The 17,999-nt window shown below is 29.6% G+C and overlaps 2 protein-coding genes across 6 annotated transcripts; one reads left to right on the top strand and one right to left on the bottom strand.

Moving 5' to 3' along the window:
* The first annotated feature begins 1,175 nt into the window (after positions 1–1,175).
* Positions 1,176–5,187, top strand: LOC126847466 (probable cytosolic iron-sulfur protein assembly protein Ciao1). Of its 3 annotated transcripts, none has more exons than XM_050587715.1 (7): positions 1,176–1,372; positions 3,413–3,747; positions 3,828–3,936; positions 4,012–4,180; positions 4,253–4,370; positions 4,509–4,647; positions 4,734–5,187. In XM_050587715.1, the coding sequence occupies exons 1-7, from the start codon at positions 1,309–1,311 to the stop codon at positions 4,997–4,999; spliced, it is 1,200 nt and encodes a 399-aa protein (XP_050443672.1). In that variant the 5' UTR covers positions 1,176–1,308; the 3' UTR covers positions 5,000–5,187. The 3 variants fall into 3 exon arrangements, with proteins under 3 accessions (XP_050443672.1, XP_050443671.1, XP_050443674.1); XM_050587714.1 differs by having other exon boundaries at positions 3,377–3,747; XM_050587717.1 differs by lacking the exons at positions 3,413–3,747; positions 3,828–3,936; positions 4,012–4,180; ... (1 more) ...; positions 4,509–4,647; positions 4,734–5,187 and adding exons at positions 1,966–2,667; positions 2,737–3,179 and having other exon boundaries at positions 1,230–1,372.
* Positions 4,253–16,678, bottom strand: LOC126847467 (protein DR_1172-like). 3 transcript variants are annotated; one of them, XR_007687069.1, is made up of 6 exons: positions 16,479–16,678; positions 14,449–14,528; positions 12,266–12,352; positions 10,345–10,671; positions 9,011–9,310; positions 4,253–5,701 (listed from the first exon to the last, which is right to left on the bottom strand). XR_007687069.1 is itself a non-coding variant. In XM_050587718.1 (6 exons), coding segments are annotated over exons 1-6 (678 nt in total). In that variant the 5' UTR covers positions 16,498–16,668; the 3' UTR covers positions 4,253–5,699. The 3 variants fall into 3 exon arrangements, 1 of the variants encoding a protein (XP_050443675.1); XR_007687068.1 differs by lacking the exon at positions 12,266–12,352 and adding an exon at positions 13,046–13,177 and having other exon boundaries at positions 16,479–16,671; XM_050587718.1 differs by lacking the exon at positions 12,266–12,352 and adding an exon at positions 13,046–13,177 and having other exon boundaries at positions 9,193–9,310; positions 16,479–16,668.
* Between the last annotated feature and the right edge of the window lie 1,321 nt (positions 16,679–17,999).

Below are 17,999 nucleotides of genomic sequence, written 5' to 3'. Positions count from 1 at the left end.
ATAAAATTAATGTAAACTAGATTAAACAATTATGTTATATTATAAATATGATCAAACTAGGGTCGTAATCGTATAAACGTTATACTTAATAAATATATAATGTAATTTAATGCAAACTCGCTCATATGTTGGTGAGATTATCAAATCAGTCTGATTGTCTTACTGAATTTAAAAAAAAGGAAAACTATAACTAAATATTATCCCATGCCATACAAAATGTTTATATATAATAATTAAATAATTAATAACGAATTATCAAAAATAGTATTTAACTGTCGGTATTAAAATACCTTGCAAGACTGAATGTTATTTATAATCTATTAGTAGGTGTTTTAAATAATTATTATTCACTTAATACTTTACAGAAATTAGTTTATATTAAGCTACTCTGGATATATATTTTTATTAAATAAACCAAACTAAACAATATGAATTTGTTCAGTAATAGTTATTCAAACGATTAAAAAATATGATTAAATTTTTGGTCAATATAAATTTGCAAATTTACAATTATCTCTTGATTTGAAAATGTCCATATTTGATAGAAGATTGCATAGCCCATATTTTATTAATCTAAGTACTTATTCATTTAACATGGCCATTTACTTAGCGATAATCAAATCTCTACAATGAAGTTAAAGTTTTAATACCACACAAAAGTATCCTGAATATTTTAGTACGTAACAGCTTAGGGATTTTATTTATCTTTTTAAGACACGTCTAAACAAATTTGTGTTGTTATTTATTGTTTCATTTGTTCTTATAATTACTACATCTTTAAAAATGTTTATTAAAGTCTCTTCATGATTCTATTATTTTAGTTAAATTTCTTAAGGAAGTAGAACCAAAAACAACATGCTTTTCTTCAATCACACTATACCTTAAAATACAATAAAACAAAGGAAGTAAAGTATCAAGTAAAAATAAATAGAAGTGATATTATGTATAGAATAGATACCTACATCAGTCATGATTTTTCTGTTATTAATGCTGTCTACATTCTATTTATTAAGAAATGTATACTTTTCTTATATTATAAAAAAAAAATAGAAATACACACGCTGATAAAATAAAAATTGTGTTATCTTTTGGAAGAACTCTTATCTCTTATCATATTTTGGAAGAGCTGCCCCAAACACTGTTTTTTTAGCCATTTGGGAACCCCTGGTTCCTCTTATCAGATTATATTACCAGCGGAACTCCCGTAAATTTATATTAAATAGAAGTAAAATTCGAAAATAAATTTTACTGTGTCTAGTACATTAAGGAAAAAGAAAAACACTCATAAATTCATTACCCATTTTATACATGTTTTTAAACAGACTTGTTCGCTTTATAGAGTTTAGCAGTAACTGTCATACTTCTGTCAAAGGTAAAAGACCAAATATTTATTATCAATATTTTTCTATATAAACAATAGTGTGTTAATTTCAACACAACTATAGTTGATGTTTTAATATTTTGCCTAGTATATATTTTTTGAACCACATATACTGCCAATTATTCCAATTTTTTTTGGCACATTTTGTATACATAGTGTATGTTAATATTTAAAATTGGTCTCTTGAAAAAACGTGTAACCGATTTTCAACATTAAAAAATCATATTTTTTAAACTCGAGTTGAAATCTTATTTGAACTTTTGGGGGTTTTATTTATGAAATATGTCTATAATATAAAACAAACTCGGTAACTTTTTTATACTTTTGTTTACTCAACTCTAAAGCTCAGTATTGTAGTTAACAGTTAAGTTTATTTATGGATTATAAAATATTCATTTTTAAAAGTGATTTTAAAATATTATAAAACGCATATCTTGAGAAAGCACAAAAAAAGTTTTGAGTGTAAGTCACATTTCATTAAATATCTGAATTTAAATCAAAAATTATTTTAAGATGGAAAAAATGTATTTATCAATATTCTTAGTTCCTATTGACTTGTAAATCTTTTTTATTTTGACTTGCAGATTTTTAGTTCTATGCAATAATGGAAAAGTTAAAAGCTGTTTGTTCACTGAAAGGTCATTCCGGTATTGTGTGGAATGTAGCGTGGCATCCGAAAGGACAAATGTTAGCTTCTTGTGGAGAAGACAAAACAATTAGACTTTGGAATTACAAAGATGGTGATAAAAGCGCATTAAAATGCCTGTTAGCTGATGGACACCAAAGAACTGTTCGAGCAATTGCCTGGTCATATTGTGGCCAAAATTTGGCTTCGGCCAGCTTTGACGCTACTATAGCTATTTGGGATAATAAGTCCGGTCAATTTGAATGTAACGCCACCCTAGAAGGTCATGAAAATGAAGTTAAGAGTGTCGCGTGGTCCAAATCAGGCTCAATGTTGGCTACTTGTAGTCGTGATAAATCCGTATGGATTTGGGAGGTGTGGGAAGACAATGAATACGAGTGTGCCGCTGTTTTAAACGCTCATTCACAGGATGTAAAAAAAGTCGTATGGCATCCGCATGAAGATATATTAGCTTCTGCAAGTTATGACAATAATGTAAAATTGTACATGGAAGACACAGCGGATAAAGAGTGGACTTGTGTCGGCACACTCAGCTCACATTCGTCGACTGTCTGGAGTTTAGCATTTGATAAGACGGGCGATAGAATAGTTACGAGTAGTGATGATAAGACATTGAAAATATGGCAGAAATACGTACGCGGTACATAAATGTTTTTGAAATGTCCAAACATTTTTGTTTATTCAAGTTCTAATTTTTTTTTTTTTTTAGGTAATGCTGAAGGAATAGCTGTTCAAGAAGGTAATTTCGTTTTTAAATGTGTTTGCACAATAAGTGGTTATCATACACGGCCGATTTACGATGTTTCATGGTGTCACCTTACGGATCTGATAGCTACCGCCTGCGGTGATAATTCAATTAGAATATTTAAAGAAGACGAAATGTCCGACCGAAACCAACCGTCGTTTTCATGTATTATTCACACAAGCAATGCACATTCACAAGACATAAATTCCGTACAGTGGAATCCAGTAGTAAAAGGAATTTTGGCGTCGTGTAGTGACGATGGACTTATCAATATCTGGAAGGTTGAAACTGTCTAATTCAATGTTTTAATATTAATATAATTATAAGTAACTCTATTGTTATTATTATTATTTATTTACATCATTATATCATATATTAAAAAAATATATAAAAGTCTTGTTTGCTCATTTTCTTGTTATATTATAAAACGAGTATTGGTAAAAGTTGGTTGGTAAGATAACGTTTTTGGACTTGGATTTTGCTAGATTAAAACACACAGAATAATTTTTAACACAACGAGTGCAATAGTCGAAAAATTGTAAAATTGAAAAAAAAAATGTATAAAACCAATGATATTTATTAATGTTATTAAAATTGTATTCAGGATTTATTGGACCGATACTTCCGAAAAGGTCCACAGGATTTATTGGACCGTTATTGCCGAAACGGTACACAGAATTTATAGGATCGATATTGGTGAAACGGTATTCAACTTCCTGCAATAAGATGTTCGAATTAAAAAACATAGTGAGCAAGTTAGATGAATTGGCTCCATTATCGCTAGCAGGATCGTGGGATAATGTTGGGTTATTGATTGAACCCGCAGTCACAAAACCTGTGGAAAATGTATTTTTTACCAACGACTTAACCGAAGATGTACTCGAAGAAGCAACAATCGCAAATGCCAATCTAATTATATCCTATCATCCTCCGGTCTTTTCGCCCCTCAAGAGGATCACAAACGATACGTGGAAGGTTAAATGAGTTCAATTACATATTATAATATTAATAGTTGTTTTCTTTTGCAAATTGCTAAATTGTAAATTACTTTACAGGGACGTATAGTTAGTGGATGCTTGGCAAAAGGAATTGCTGTTTATTCACCACACACGTCGTGGGATTCTGTTGACTGCGGACTCACTGACTGGTTGATAAGTATTTTTGGTAAGTTAATTTATAGATTAAAAAATATTTAATACAATTAATGATGTCAGATACTTAAGTTTTTTTATTTTTTAGATGGTACTGTAACTCCAATTCAACCGATGACTGAAAAGCTAAAGTTTAATTTTGTTGTAACTATTCCAAAAACAATACCAAAAAATAATGAAACGACACATAGTGCTGTCAAGTATGACAGAACATACTTTGAACAAAAGTATCATTCTCAATATAACACAAATTTTGTGTAAGACGGATTGTTTTTATGCGTACTTAAACCATTTCTAAACGACTATAATATTGATGTTGCTGTTCATAGAATTTCCAACGACTCCGCAGATCAAATTCAAATATTGTGCAACACAAAATTCCTTAGTGAACTAATGATAATTCAGTCAACTGAACGTGTAGCCCTACACGTCAATAAGAATGAACCGGTAAATTTGATCAAATCGCAATATTTTTTTAAAGTTTAATTTAGATTCGAGTCTCGAATATTTTATTACAGGTTATTCTAATAATAGAATATTTCTCAACACTAATATTTGTGTTTTGTATATACATTTATTTTTCAGTTTCCTTCGTCTACAAAAGGCAATGGACGATACTGTCAATTTAAAAGTCCACTTACGATCGGCAAAGCCGTGGATATGCTAAAGCAACACTTGGGCGTTAACAATTTAATGCTAGCATTGCCAAAAGGAATGACATTAGGTATTTATTATAGATTCTAGTTATTTTACATATATATGTATAAAAATTGTATTTTTTGACATGTTGATTAATTACGTACAAAATAGAATCGACCATCAATTCAGCGGCAGCGGTCGCTGGTTCGGGGGCTTCTTTATTGCACGGAGTTAAAGCCGATTTGTACATAACAGGAGAAATGTCACACCACGATGTGTTGGATGCAATACACAATAACGTAGCAGTCATATTGTCCAATCACAGCAACAGTGAAAGAGGATATTTAAAAGTCTTTGCCAAGAAGTTTCACACTCATTTTCCAAATTTACAAATTACTATTTCAAAAGCTGACAAAGACCCATTATTATTTGTATAGTTCACATGCGTTCACTTGTCATAGAAATATCAACACTAAAAATAAATTTCTAACCCATTTTCTAGCATCATTGAAAAATGGTAAACAGAGTTTGAAACTGAAAATAAAACTCATTAATTTTGTATTTAGTGTATTGGTTATTAAAAAAATGCATTTATTGTTTGTGAATATAATATTGAGATGATATATTTAATATTTATTTATTATATTATATTTCTGGTACACATTTTTTTCTTTTCTTTTTAATTATGTCGAATGACGTGTACAAAAATAGCCAAGCTGTGTTATTTCATTATATAAATAAAAAAAAAACCATTTTAAAAACAATAATAGTAATGTAAGAGGTTTGCTCTTAATAAATTTAATTTATAAAAATTATAACATTTTTGGATAAGAAATCAACAATTGTTTATTTTATTTTATGAAATAGTGTAATGAAAACGAAGATTAACGATGAAAGATGAAAATGTTTAAAATAAAAATAATTTCATAATAATAAAAATAATACCAAAATGAATAATACCTTTTAAGGAACGTTTAAAAAAAATTAAAATTAAAGCGTGACACTCAGGTCGTATAATATAGGTACTTAAATCTTTATAGGATTAAAAACGAATGCATATTAGCTGTATAGTGTAAAGTTGTAAATCGAAGAGCTAAATCGCTATTCTGGCTATTGCCATGGGTGCAAATGTTTGACTTCTGAAAAATAATAAAATTATACAATTTTTAATATTCACATTATACAAATAATATTGTTAATCAATACTTTGCTTATAAAATGCTATTAGCAATCGGACTAATTAGTTAATACACAATAAAAACGTACGTTACTGGCCAAAAATAATTATAAAATATCCAAACTTTTTGCCAACTGAGTTATATTTATTTTGTTTGAACTATTTTTTAAATATGTAGTATAGGCACTTCGGTACATAACTATTATAATGGTAACTTGAATTAATAAATGTATCAATATTTCATTGCCTATAAATATATATATAATAAATGACATCGCTGTACTCATTGCATTGAAAGAGGTTTCAGTTTTAAATAAATGTTTTTTTTTCAATTGTCATTTCAAAGGCTGATCATATTAATCAAATATTTGTATTACTCTTTATTGGTGAGAAATTAAGCTATAACTTGAAATATGTTCTGCCCCATTTCGTAACCCGACCATAAAAGTAATATTTTTTTTTATTGGAAGTATTTACAATCCGTATTAATATGTACAATAAGTGAAATGGCTAATTTTTTGTTTACAAAGCTGGACGACTTGAGTGAAGGGAACGTCCAGTGACACTACTTCAGGTGTGTAAGTTTAATGTTTTTTTAATCCAGTGTTTGTGTGTGATGTGATATATATATATATATTTCAAATTATATTTTTTATTTTTAAACGTTAGCACCTAGTGGCATATTAAATAACTAAACTAAAAAACCGGTTGTAGGAGGTAACAAAGTGTATCCGCCAACCCGTTTGTTTTTATTTTGGATTCTAGAATCGCGCAGTAACCTTGACTGTATTCACTGTTCACTAACGTAGGTACGATATTATAGAAGCGATAAAAAATCGTTTTACATTAAAATAACTTAATTTTATTTATTCTTTGTAGTCGAATTATCACTGGAAAAAAATATACTCAACATTAGTACCTGCCAACTATTTAATTTTTTAATGATATTCAAACAGGATTTATTTTAAAGAATCGAAAGCTGGCCTTGTCTATTTTTTCTCTATCCAGTTGGCAGCAAATTTAAATATTTTTTGATGTTCAAAAAAAAATTTTAAGATATTAAATCTGTGGCCTAAAACCGATTAAGCAATATTTTTGTTAATTTTTTTTTTTTTTGTGTTAAAGGTTAGGTTATAATTCTAAGACCCGTTTTTAATACCACAAAGAAAATAAAACATAAACTCTATTTAGAGTAAATTTTAGAAATGTACATATACACGTGCAAAACACAATAAACATACCAAAACATCCTTGTTTTGCGACTTAAAACAAAATATTCGTAAACTAACAATTCTGAAGTCGGAATCAGATTCAGATTCAGTGAAATAATAGTATGTATTTCTCGGTTTTTGTTTTAAAATCACATAACATAACAGTGTTGCCAGTGTTTGTTACCGACTTCTATAAAATCTGGATTCTGGGATAGTATTCTCTATTATTGTTTCTGGGCATACCTAACTGTGGTGCAATTTCACTTTTTCAAATTAGACTATTAGAGAGTAGGACATTTTAGCTTCAATATTTCGTTTTAATGTGATCACATCGGCTAATTAAGTTCAGAAATAATAGAGATGCCAATGTAAGTCCTGGGATCCCTCCACTTTCGATAGCACCCCTATTGTATTATCTTATGAAGTGGACTAGAAAATATGTAAGAAACAAAATAACCCCATCAGGCTAATCAATTTTTTTGTAAATTATGATACAAGCATAGTCCTCCGCGTAAAGACAAAAAGTCGAATTGGATCGTATAATAACAACAACGGTTAGGTTAGGTCACCGTACAGAGAAATATAAAAATTCTAATTTGATATGTAAGCTGTAAACCAATATGGAATATATTATGACGTACCCTGTGCAATTCATTGCTGATTACAGTGACAACTGAGACGTAGCAAACTAATGAAACATTAATATTGGCATACAGTCATGGTGATGACCATATTATATCGTGTATTATATGTGTATCAAATAATTAGTATATTGCGTTTAAATCCATTTTATTTATTTACAGACTATATGGCCCATTTATTGCTATGTTACATAGACTTAATATTTTATTACTTGGGTATTTTTTTTTTTATGACGAGTTAGGTAAGTTTAACAACCAATATACGCATATGATAATCTTAAATCGAGTGTTTCTACCAGTATAGTACAGTTTGTTTTACACAATCATTTTTATTTTTCAGATAAAACCATAAAACTTAGACTAGTGGAAAAGTATATTGTCTCGTACATAACTAGAGTTGGACAAAATTCAGTTAAATAACGAATATTTAAAGTTAAAAAATCAAATATTCGTATTCGTTTAAATCTAAAGAATATTTCATCATTTTAAAAAAAAACCTTATAATTTACAAATAAAATTATTCGAAATACAACAAAATGATTAGAATATTATTAGTGATTTATTCTAATGAATGGTTATTTAAATAATTATTTTTTAAATCAAATAATAACCAAATTTTGTCCATGGCCAAATGCCGTGGGTAACGGAGTAAAAACAATTTCATTTGACAATAAACCGATCTAAGTGAAATTATTAAAAAATAAAATACCTACAAGAACCGTTAAGTAAATAAAAATTTAAAGGATAAAAAAAAAGCAAAATGTCATTGAGTGCAGTGTCTATTTTTAACCTGAAGCCATACATTTGTTTTACTTAAATATCTATGACGAGGGCGTAAGAGGAACAAAAACACTGTTAAAATTCTAATACGGTTTTATGTTTACTTATTTATTAAAAAAATTATTTTTAGGGTGAAAAAAATAAAACAAACAATTTTATTGCTTCGAATCAAACCTGGGCGCATCTAATAAAATATGTTTTTATTTAAATAAAATTATAACAAATAATTTAAAAAATATATTTATTATAACAAATGATTTGAAACAGTAAATAAACATTTAATCGATACAGTTAACAAAAATGTATTTAAAATATAAAATATTATTCGGTAATCTAAATAAAAATATATTTTAAATAACCCATGATTTTTCAAATTGCTGTCTATGTTGTTTGCTATACAAGTAAAAAATTCCCAGGTTTGCTTCGAATCACAATAATATTATTATATTAGCGATTAGTATTGATATATGGAAATCGAGTATAAAAATTAGTTACTATTATATGATTTGTAACAGTCTTTAATGTTTGTCATGAAAATCAAAATATACACACATCAGACGTTTTATTAAAAAAGACACATCATTCGTAAAAAAAATAAAAATGTATGTAAAAAATAATTGCAATGAAAAATAATAAAACCTTATTCAGTCAAACTTAGATCCCTTACTGGCAGCAGGTGCATACATAATGTATATATATATGTATATAATATACAATATATACGTATATACGTCAACAGAGAGTGGTGTACAACTGTACATTTGAGATTTGTGCAAAATTGTGCAACTTATACTACATGATAGTACAGCAACCCGACTTACAGCCGAACAATCCTTTGGCCTTTGTAAACATGTTTTTAGCTGGCTCGCCGAGAGCTTCTCGCTTCTCGGCCAACAGCTCATCAGCTTCCTTAAGCTTCACGTCCACTGCATCGCTAACCTAATGGGGAAAAAATAAAATAAAAATTAAGTCTGGCACACGACAGCTGGGCGTTTTTTAACAATACAAATAAATTAACAGGTCGGTACATCGTAAGTATAGAAACTACTAACTAAAAATAAAGAATAATACTATTACTATAAAATAAAATAGAAAAAAAATAATAAGACGGTGTTGTGAAAACTTCTACAAAACACAATATATATATATATATATTGTCGGTGGGTAATATGCATGCTTAAGTCTCACCTCGATGTTAGTGACGAATTTATACCTATACAAATTGTCGATTATTCAAGTGGTTTACATTAATTTATCATATATTAACTATCATGGACCTGAATACAATACAATCGTCAATTTATTTAAGATCACACAAGACATTCCACCAATGAACCAAAATCAATCACGGTGTACTGATTTTTTTTTTTAGCAAGCAAACGATATAACCCGAAGGGTCAAGTGTACTTGTTATATTAGCGTCACACACGACAACAGTTTTGTAATAAGTAATATTAATAACAATCATTATCATTATCAGCGTCGGACGGATTCAAAAACTATATCGTATAACTATTATCTTGGTGTAAATTATTTACTTTTTTTGGTGGGGGGGGGGGGTCATGCACTTTTCTGGTAACCTTTTTATGATATTTAATCTTTGATGCAAGATTATTTATAGTTAATAAACAAATTTAAACAACAATAGATTATCATATTATATTATATTTATGTATATGTAAAACATATATCTGAAATATGAAAAACTCAAGCAAAAGAACAATTTGATGTATTATTGCGCTACTAAATACAAAGTTTATTTGAAATACTGCTCATTTTTGTTTACAGTAGTATTGGATGAGATAGTTTGAATGTGTCCGTCAGTCCGACCCTGATAATTAACATTATTTGTTATTATAGATGATGAATCAATTAATATTATTGAGTAAACTGGAAAGGTAGTACATGTCGTATAGTATAAATTCATTGAAACTATGTCACCGTATGTAACAGTCACACGGACGCTGGCGTACCTTTTTGGTGGCGTCGTCTGTAAAAGTCTTGACTTTGGCGGCCACGTCATCCACTACGGGGTTCAGCTGCTTGACGCCTTCGGCCAACGCCGTGTTGACATGACCGGAAACGTCGCCGGCGACCGGCTGCAGTTTTTTCGCGATGTCCTGCGCCAACGGATTGACCTTATCCTGTACGATTTGACCCAATGCCGGTTTCAGCTGGGCTGATGTCTTGTCCACCAGAGATTTGGCTTCGGACACCGCCTGATCCAAGGCCGCTTTATGCATACTGATGTTGGCCGCTGTAGGAGGTGGACCGGGTTCAGCCACAGCAGGTGTAGATTCCTGTGGTTTTGGGCGGGAATTTAATCATAACGTGCTCGTCAAACTTAATACATTGTGCAGTATGCATTAGTAGTACCTAACCGTGAGTTTCATAGGTATAATTTTTTTTTTTGGCAGGTCGGTCTGGAATAACTTAAGCGTTCTTGGGAGGAGAATTTAATTGAAAAAAAAACGAATAAAGCCTTTTGAAATTCGGTGTGACAGAAGTAAGCTTAAGATAAGTTGGAGAGATCAACGAAGAAGTATTGAAGATAGTGTCTAAAAAAGGTATCAAAAAGAGTAGAAATTAATGGATTGGACATTCCTGTAAACAAAAATAAAAAGAAAGGCCAACAACAGAGGAAATGGAGAAATACTTCCATTCTATTGAAACATAATGATTTTCATTTGCAATAGTTCGAATGACCTATAAAAATATTTTAGTTTGAACTCGATTTAACACGTATATACTGATATAATTAATGGAACGAGATTCTGCAACAATTACTGCTGTGCTCGCCTTATATTTACGCCTATGAAAACACGTTTTTAATTTGCTAAATCTGCGTTCATTAGTATAGTTAAACATGCATTAGGTTATGTGGTTAAAGTTTCATATTCATAGCTGTTATACAAATTATGAAAATCAAATTTCCACATGAATGTTTAGTTTAACGGATTTGATTAGTTAATTATAATAATATTGTATTGTTTTTATTATAGTTATTTAGTCAAATCCGTTAAACTAAACATATAACCGTATTATATGAAACAAAGAATTTTTTTAGTATTCCCAAAAAAGGTTAGTAAGAATATATATTTTTTTGAATAGTCAGATTTTATTTAAACGCTTCTTGATCAAGAAAATAGTATATTATGCTTTGTAGATAATAACCAATAAACACAATAAATGTGCAGCATATAATACAAATTACAACCATCAATTCTTTATGGGATTATATCTTACTGCTTTTAAGTATTATTTTGTGAAAAACTGTTTAAAAATAATAATGAGCAATTTTTTTAGCTTTCCTGTTAAAACCCTTTGGAAACTAGGTTAAATAAATTGACTCCAACATCGATTCAGAACTATGTGACCGAAGGCCAGCAAATGTTTTAACGCGGTCACGCTAGCTGGCTATTAAAACGCTTTGTAGCCTTCAAATGTTGAAAAAACTAAAAAAGTAACATCGTGTATACTACCTATTTTTTTTAATGATATAGTAATACTGCACTGTCTGGCCTAACCTATACTCGTATTTTCTCTCACGCGACGTTAAAGCAAAAAAAAAAAATGTTAACCTTTCTTTTACTTGGTAACTGCCATTTCAAACACTGAATTTCTACCCAATTGATAATTTCCTTAATTCAATCACTTTGCTTAATACTTTGTATTACCAATTCATACCTTAGTAACAACTCCTATAAGGATCTTCATATTAGTTATATTAAATCAATACAACACAAACAAAAGTTATGGTAATACAATATTGCATTGTTGTTAATGTTTAGTTAAATTCTATTATTTCAATCAATTCATTCCACTCTAGTTAATTTATTGGATAGGCCAAAAAACATATTTAAAACAAATCCACTCATTACTACAATTCCTTACAACATGTGGGGCTATCATGCCTTTAACGGCACCTCCAATTAGTGAGCTTAAGTCAAGATCTGCATGATGGCTACCGTCCTTTCCTGACTACAACAATGTTTGAAACCAAATGTTAAGTAGGTACAACATATACTTATTTAATATATTTGAAAAAAATCAATTTCAAAGAAGTACAGACATCTAAAATATTCATATATGCAACCGTACTGTTGGGTCAAAATTCCCTTACTTACAGCAAACAAATTAACCCACATATAAATAAATATATCCACTCCCCATAAATTACACTCTACGGATCCGTCACGCCAATGTTTTTATGGTTGTATATGTTTTTTACTTATAGCTACAACAGAAAAAATGCCCGTTTACATATTTTATAGCATGTAAATATTATACTAACCTTGATTTGACTAGAGACTTGACCTATCGTTTGCGTCAGGTCACCTAATGAACCACCACCACTATTACTACTATGTAGAATTCTACAAATGAAAATGACTTGATACATCATAAATACATTTAAAAAAAAGCCATGCACAAATAAAATGTGTAATTGTATGTAGCTTATACAAAAATTGTTATTATTGCGTTGTACGTGGAAATAAAGTAAGTATCTATATATTTATAAACATGCTCATTGTTCAAACGTTATTATAACATATTTTGTATAATACACGTCATAATATACTATAAAATCAGTGCGCAAGAGATTTAAATAAAAAATTGACCGATAACCGACAAGCTCTTTAACTATTTCCGTTTCAGAAAAAAAAGAAATACCTCTTGCATTGTATTGTCGGCGATTTTTTCAACTTCTTTTTCGAAGCCATCGATGGCCGCTTTCTTCGACTCATCAGCTTTAACTTCCGCGTCACTAATGGAATGTGCTAAAAACTCGGCACTTTCCTTGACCTGAGAATAACGTAGTTAGCAAACACATATGTAAGTCAGTGAGCAGGGAGGTATAACTTATCAATCGTACTTTATTATGGCGTTGTTGCAATATTATTATGCAATAGAAAGAAAAAAAAAAGATAAAAAAAAACTTTTTTTACTGCTACTTATAAAAAGTTGGGAAACTTGAGTGTAGGTGTAAAACAACAATATATAATAGATAACTTTTAATTAGTGGAAAACTAGTAAATAAAAGATAACGAATAAAAACTATTATCCGAAATTAAAAAAATATATAAATAACCGAATTGGAAATTATCAGATAATTATTAATTTATTACTTTAATTGGATAAAATAATTATTTGAATAATAATAATGATGTATAGTAAATAACAAATATATTTTTCAAAAATAATTGAATTATGGATAATTGTTATTTATCACTTAATTTAGATAAAAAATTATTTGACTAATGTCCAACTCTGACCAGGGTGATTCATAGTGGAAAAGACACTAATTTTCTATTAAAATAATTGAATTTTATAGTTTTTCTTTGTGAAAACATTTTTGTTATCTTACAATATTATAAAATAACTAAATATAATTTTTTTTTCGAGGTCTATCGACTTTTGAAACTTAAATGAAAACAAATGTTATTTAATTAACTTTTTAAAAATAGAATAATTTATTGTCCGACTTGAATTACACAAACATGATGTCATATTCAGGTGAAATACGATTTATTTTGTATGTATTGTTAATAGTATAAGCTATTGGAAATCGTAAGATAATAAGATGCGCATATTTTGTTTATTGTTGTCGTCGTAGGAGTAGTCGTAACGTTATTACTTATTAAGCACACAAAACAGGTTTAGCCGAGATAGACGTGGTGTGTTTTTGAAGGGAATGCATTTACTCGTCTTGATCGCATAAATATTCTACGATTACATTTTAAGTATCGTATAAATTATTTTTGTTTTGTTTAGCAAAAAAATATTACTATTATTTACGCAAGCGCTACTGACAGAACTATAAATAAAATAATTCACGACCAAGGTCACAAATAGAGAAGAAACACATTTAGCACATTCAGATAACTGAAAAAACAACTGTATTAGCGTCATGATACATTAAAATAAAATCTATAACAATTAATTAATTTATATATTATGCATATTGGTATTTAATAATTTTAATGTGAAATTATTGTTGTTTTCTTTAAAAACAATTTATGTCTGTACTCTGTGAAAAATATATTATGTAATAATTTAAGAGCTGAATAAATTACTTGTTTTTCAAGTAGACCGGCAGCGGCGGTTTTCTTTTCATCCAAAAGATGTTCGGCTTTGTCAGTGATATTTTTCATAGCTGAAATATGAAAAACCGCAACGGTGTGAAGGTGTTATATAATAGCACATAACATACAAATAAATACATTTAGTTAAAATCATCGTTTAAATACTACGATGAATTTTTTCGTCAATTGATACGATATTGTTTTGATGATTTGAAATCGATTATTCATCACATTTTTTATCGGCACACCGCTTTATTGACATAATAAAAAAACATGGTGTAGAATTTCCAACACACCGTTTTTTCATCATTTATGTATTCAGTTACAAGTTACAACATATTTATACCGATCAAAAAAGAAAACTTTAGTTAATTTATTACATTATTCTAGTACCAAATAATGCGAACCCCTTTTCGCCAGCGGTTTATTCGTGCCATTTTACGTGACACAAGGCAAAAACGATGAAACCACATAACTCGAAAATTAGTTAAGGTTGGCAACACTTCCCCAAGACCTTGAAGTTTAAGTTGCAAATGACTCCCGTGCAAAAACGATGGTTCCCTCGCCACAATCGGGCTGTAAAGTTTTGGACCACATCACAAACAAACAACTAAAAAACACTGGGACTGGAACTTTGAAAATCGTTTTTCTCAGTTTTGCGTTGTGGACTTCAATTGTTAAATGCGATCATAGATTTTTAGAGTTAAAAAATAATTTTGTGTAAAAAGTAAAAACCACAAATATGTTTTGGCTTTATCCTAAGCAAGTGGATCTTAGCTGTACAAATAATAAAAAGATGCATCATAATGTTACATGAATAGCTGTTGTGGCGTCAATGAACTTATAAAATGTATTAGTAACGCACAAATGTTTTCGTTAAACGACGAACTTCCAAATAAAATGGTTTATTAATAAGACGAATATTATAAATAGTAAAAATCATATTTTTTCCTAGGCGTCAAAAATTCCATAAATACCTTAGTGCATTGTTATTGCTTATAGAAGAAAATAGATAACTGGAATCCGACGTCTTGTTTGTACAGTAGTAATGACATGCCAACCGAGGGAGTATTCCTAATCAAAGACAAAATTGAGCTTCCCAAAATCGTTACTTAAACTTTCATATTGTCAATTAAACGCACCCAAAAGAATTTTAACGCAAATTGAATTTTTTTTTTCGTGTTCAAATTGCATATAACTCCGGATGTGCTTGAATAAAGTAAATCTAATTTCCTGTACGGCATGGAACGGTTACAAATGAACAAAAACATAATATGTCAAATTTAATTGAGAAAAAAGTGGGCTAAGCGTATATGATAATTTATAGAATATAAAGGATGCCCTTACTAATCGTTTTGACTTTTGGATTAAAGTATTTCTATTTATAGGTTTCCAGTGACGTCAAATTCGAACATCCGGCGCCAATTATATTGAGTTTGATACAAAATATAAGTATAAAATACCACCATAAATATAATATAAAAAATAGGCGAGCAGAAACTACTAAAAGAACCCGCACATCAGAAAACAATTATAAATAATAAATAGTATTGTTTCATGATTTAAAAATTTTAAGAATAAATCTATAATATTGTTACTCCACAATTAGGTTTTCAAAATTGGTTTGTAAAAACAAAAACAAATTATAATTCTGTAGTGCACTACCCATATTCTCATAAATTGATCAGAAAAACTGAAAAGTCATAATTAGGAAACAATAAAAGGGTCTACAATGTCTTATAGGGTTGTAAAACTAGTTTCCAAACTTACTAACAACAAACAATAACAACTAAATTATTAATACCGATGTTATATTTCATCTGCAAGTGTGTTTTATTGGCTTATTGACCGAGTAATAATTATTATAATTTATAGGAGTATCGTATTATGCTGCATTCTCACCGAGAAAACTGCGTATTTGTTAAAATATCAGATTTTTCTATTTGCATGAGAAAGTACACTAATATTGTACATATCTTTTTGCATACTATGCGATTATATAGTGTATATATTGTGCTCACCTCCTCCCAAGTTAAACATCTTGATGGTGCTGGACTAACGAATACAAACTGTAATGATAATGATTGAAAAACCGTAGACTTGTTCGCAGGACGACACCACTAAGGAAACTGCGATCGGCGACGCCACTCGGCTCAATGTTAAACCGTCTGGCCAAATATAAACAGCCGTGTAGTGTAGTTATACTATGGTAGAGCACATAATGCGCCACGTCGGGGCCTTCTGCGGGGGCACCCGTCTGACCTTGGTCGGTGTTGCGCCGTCGCGCGGCCAAAACACATGAAAAACTCAAATCGATAAACTTTGTGCATTGCACAACATTGTGTCCAAGAGATAATTCCCAAATACTATTATTCTCATTCTGGAACCTGCTAAATAAGTAACTGCCAAAATATAGTTGCTATTTTACTACGCTTATGGCAATTGGGTTGTTCAACAAACAATTTTTTTTTTTTTACCGTTTTTACATTGTATAATGCATAGGTGTTCAAAAAATATTGATCAGATACTTTGACCAAAAAAATAAAAACAAATTCAAAGTTTATTATTTAAAAAGTTTATGTGCGCGTCATTGGGATTCGTTTTGCCTGATGCTAAGTTTTAAATTGGTATCATTTTAGTAGTAAAAAATGGCGTTATCATGATATATTGGATGATACCACAAAAGTTATTTGTGATAATCATAGACCTATCACCTAAGCCTCCTAAGGGCTAATAATACCAAGGTAGATACTAGATTGACAAACCCAATTGCTTAGTATTATTATAAAGCATACTAGCATTGAGCATAAAAATTATAGAGGAGCTGTTCCATATATCTCTTGCATACGACATTTGCACGACAAGTACCTCGTTTTTGCAGTTTGACCATAGACATGATAACCTGCGTCCTGCTCCTATAACATAATATATGCACGATACAGAGAAAATGAGCTAAACCGAGGTGGATTATACAATAATAAATCCACATAAACTCTACACTATTCATTAACTATAACCATAGATTAAACATACAAAAAAATATATTAAATATAGTATATTTAATCAATGCTATTACAGATAAGAATACCTATAGCCGCGAGAAATATGGCGTCATATTTCGTGCAGTCCATTTCCCGCGCAAAATATTATTTTAATTAGTAATATATAGATGATTTTTAATATTAAACTTGATCATGATATTTATATTAAAATTACTTTGGTTTTATATTAAAGATTAAATAATTTAACTTTCTATTAGAAAGGTTTTTTTTTATTAATTCGTTGTTTTATAAAATCCTGTTAATATCACCTAATTTTCAAATAGTTAAATAAAAATATATTTCTGACGCCAATCACTCAAAACTTTAATTAAAAACCTGGGAAGGGGTTGCTATCACTTTTCCCAAATTGCATAAATTACCAATGTCTGTGAAATATTATCTATTATCAGTAATCAAGTACCTGTTATCACCATTCCTTAAAAACAACAATACTAGCTAATTCAATCAATTATAAAGGATCACTAACTTTTGTTCCACAAG

This window comes from Adelges cooleyi, unplaced genomic scaffold (genome assembly GCF_023614345.1).
Source record: "Adelges cooleyi isolate 19-005CV unplaced genomic scaffold, UGA_ACOO_1.1 ACOO_flye_CR_arks_rails_tigmint_CR_PRNA_108, whole genome shotgun sequence".
In the NCBI taxonomy this organism is placed as follows: domain Eukaryota; kingdom Metazoa; phylum Arthropoda; class Insecta; order Hemiptera; family Adelgidae; genus Adelges; species Adelges cooleyi.
This window is presented reverse-complemented; position numbering and strand designations above follow the sequence as displayed.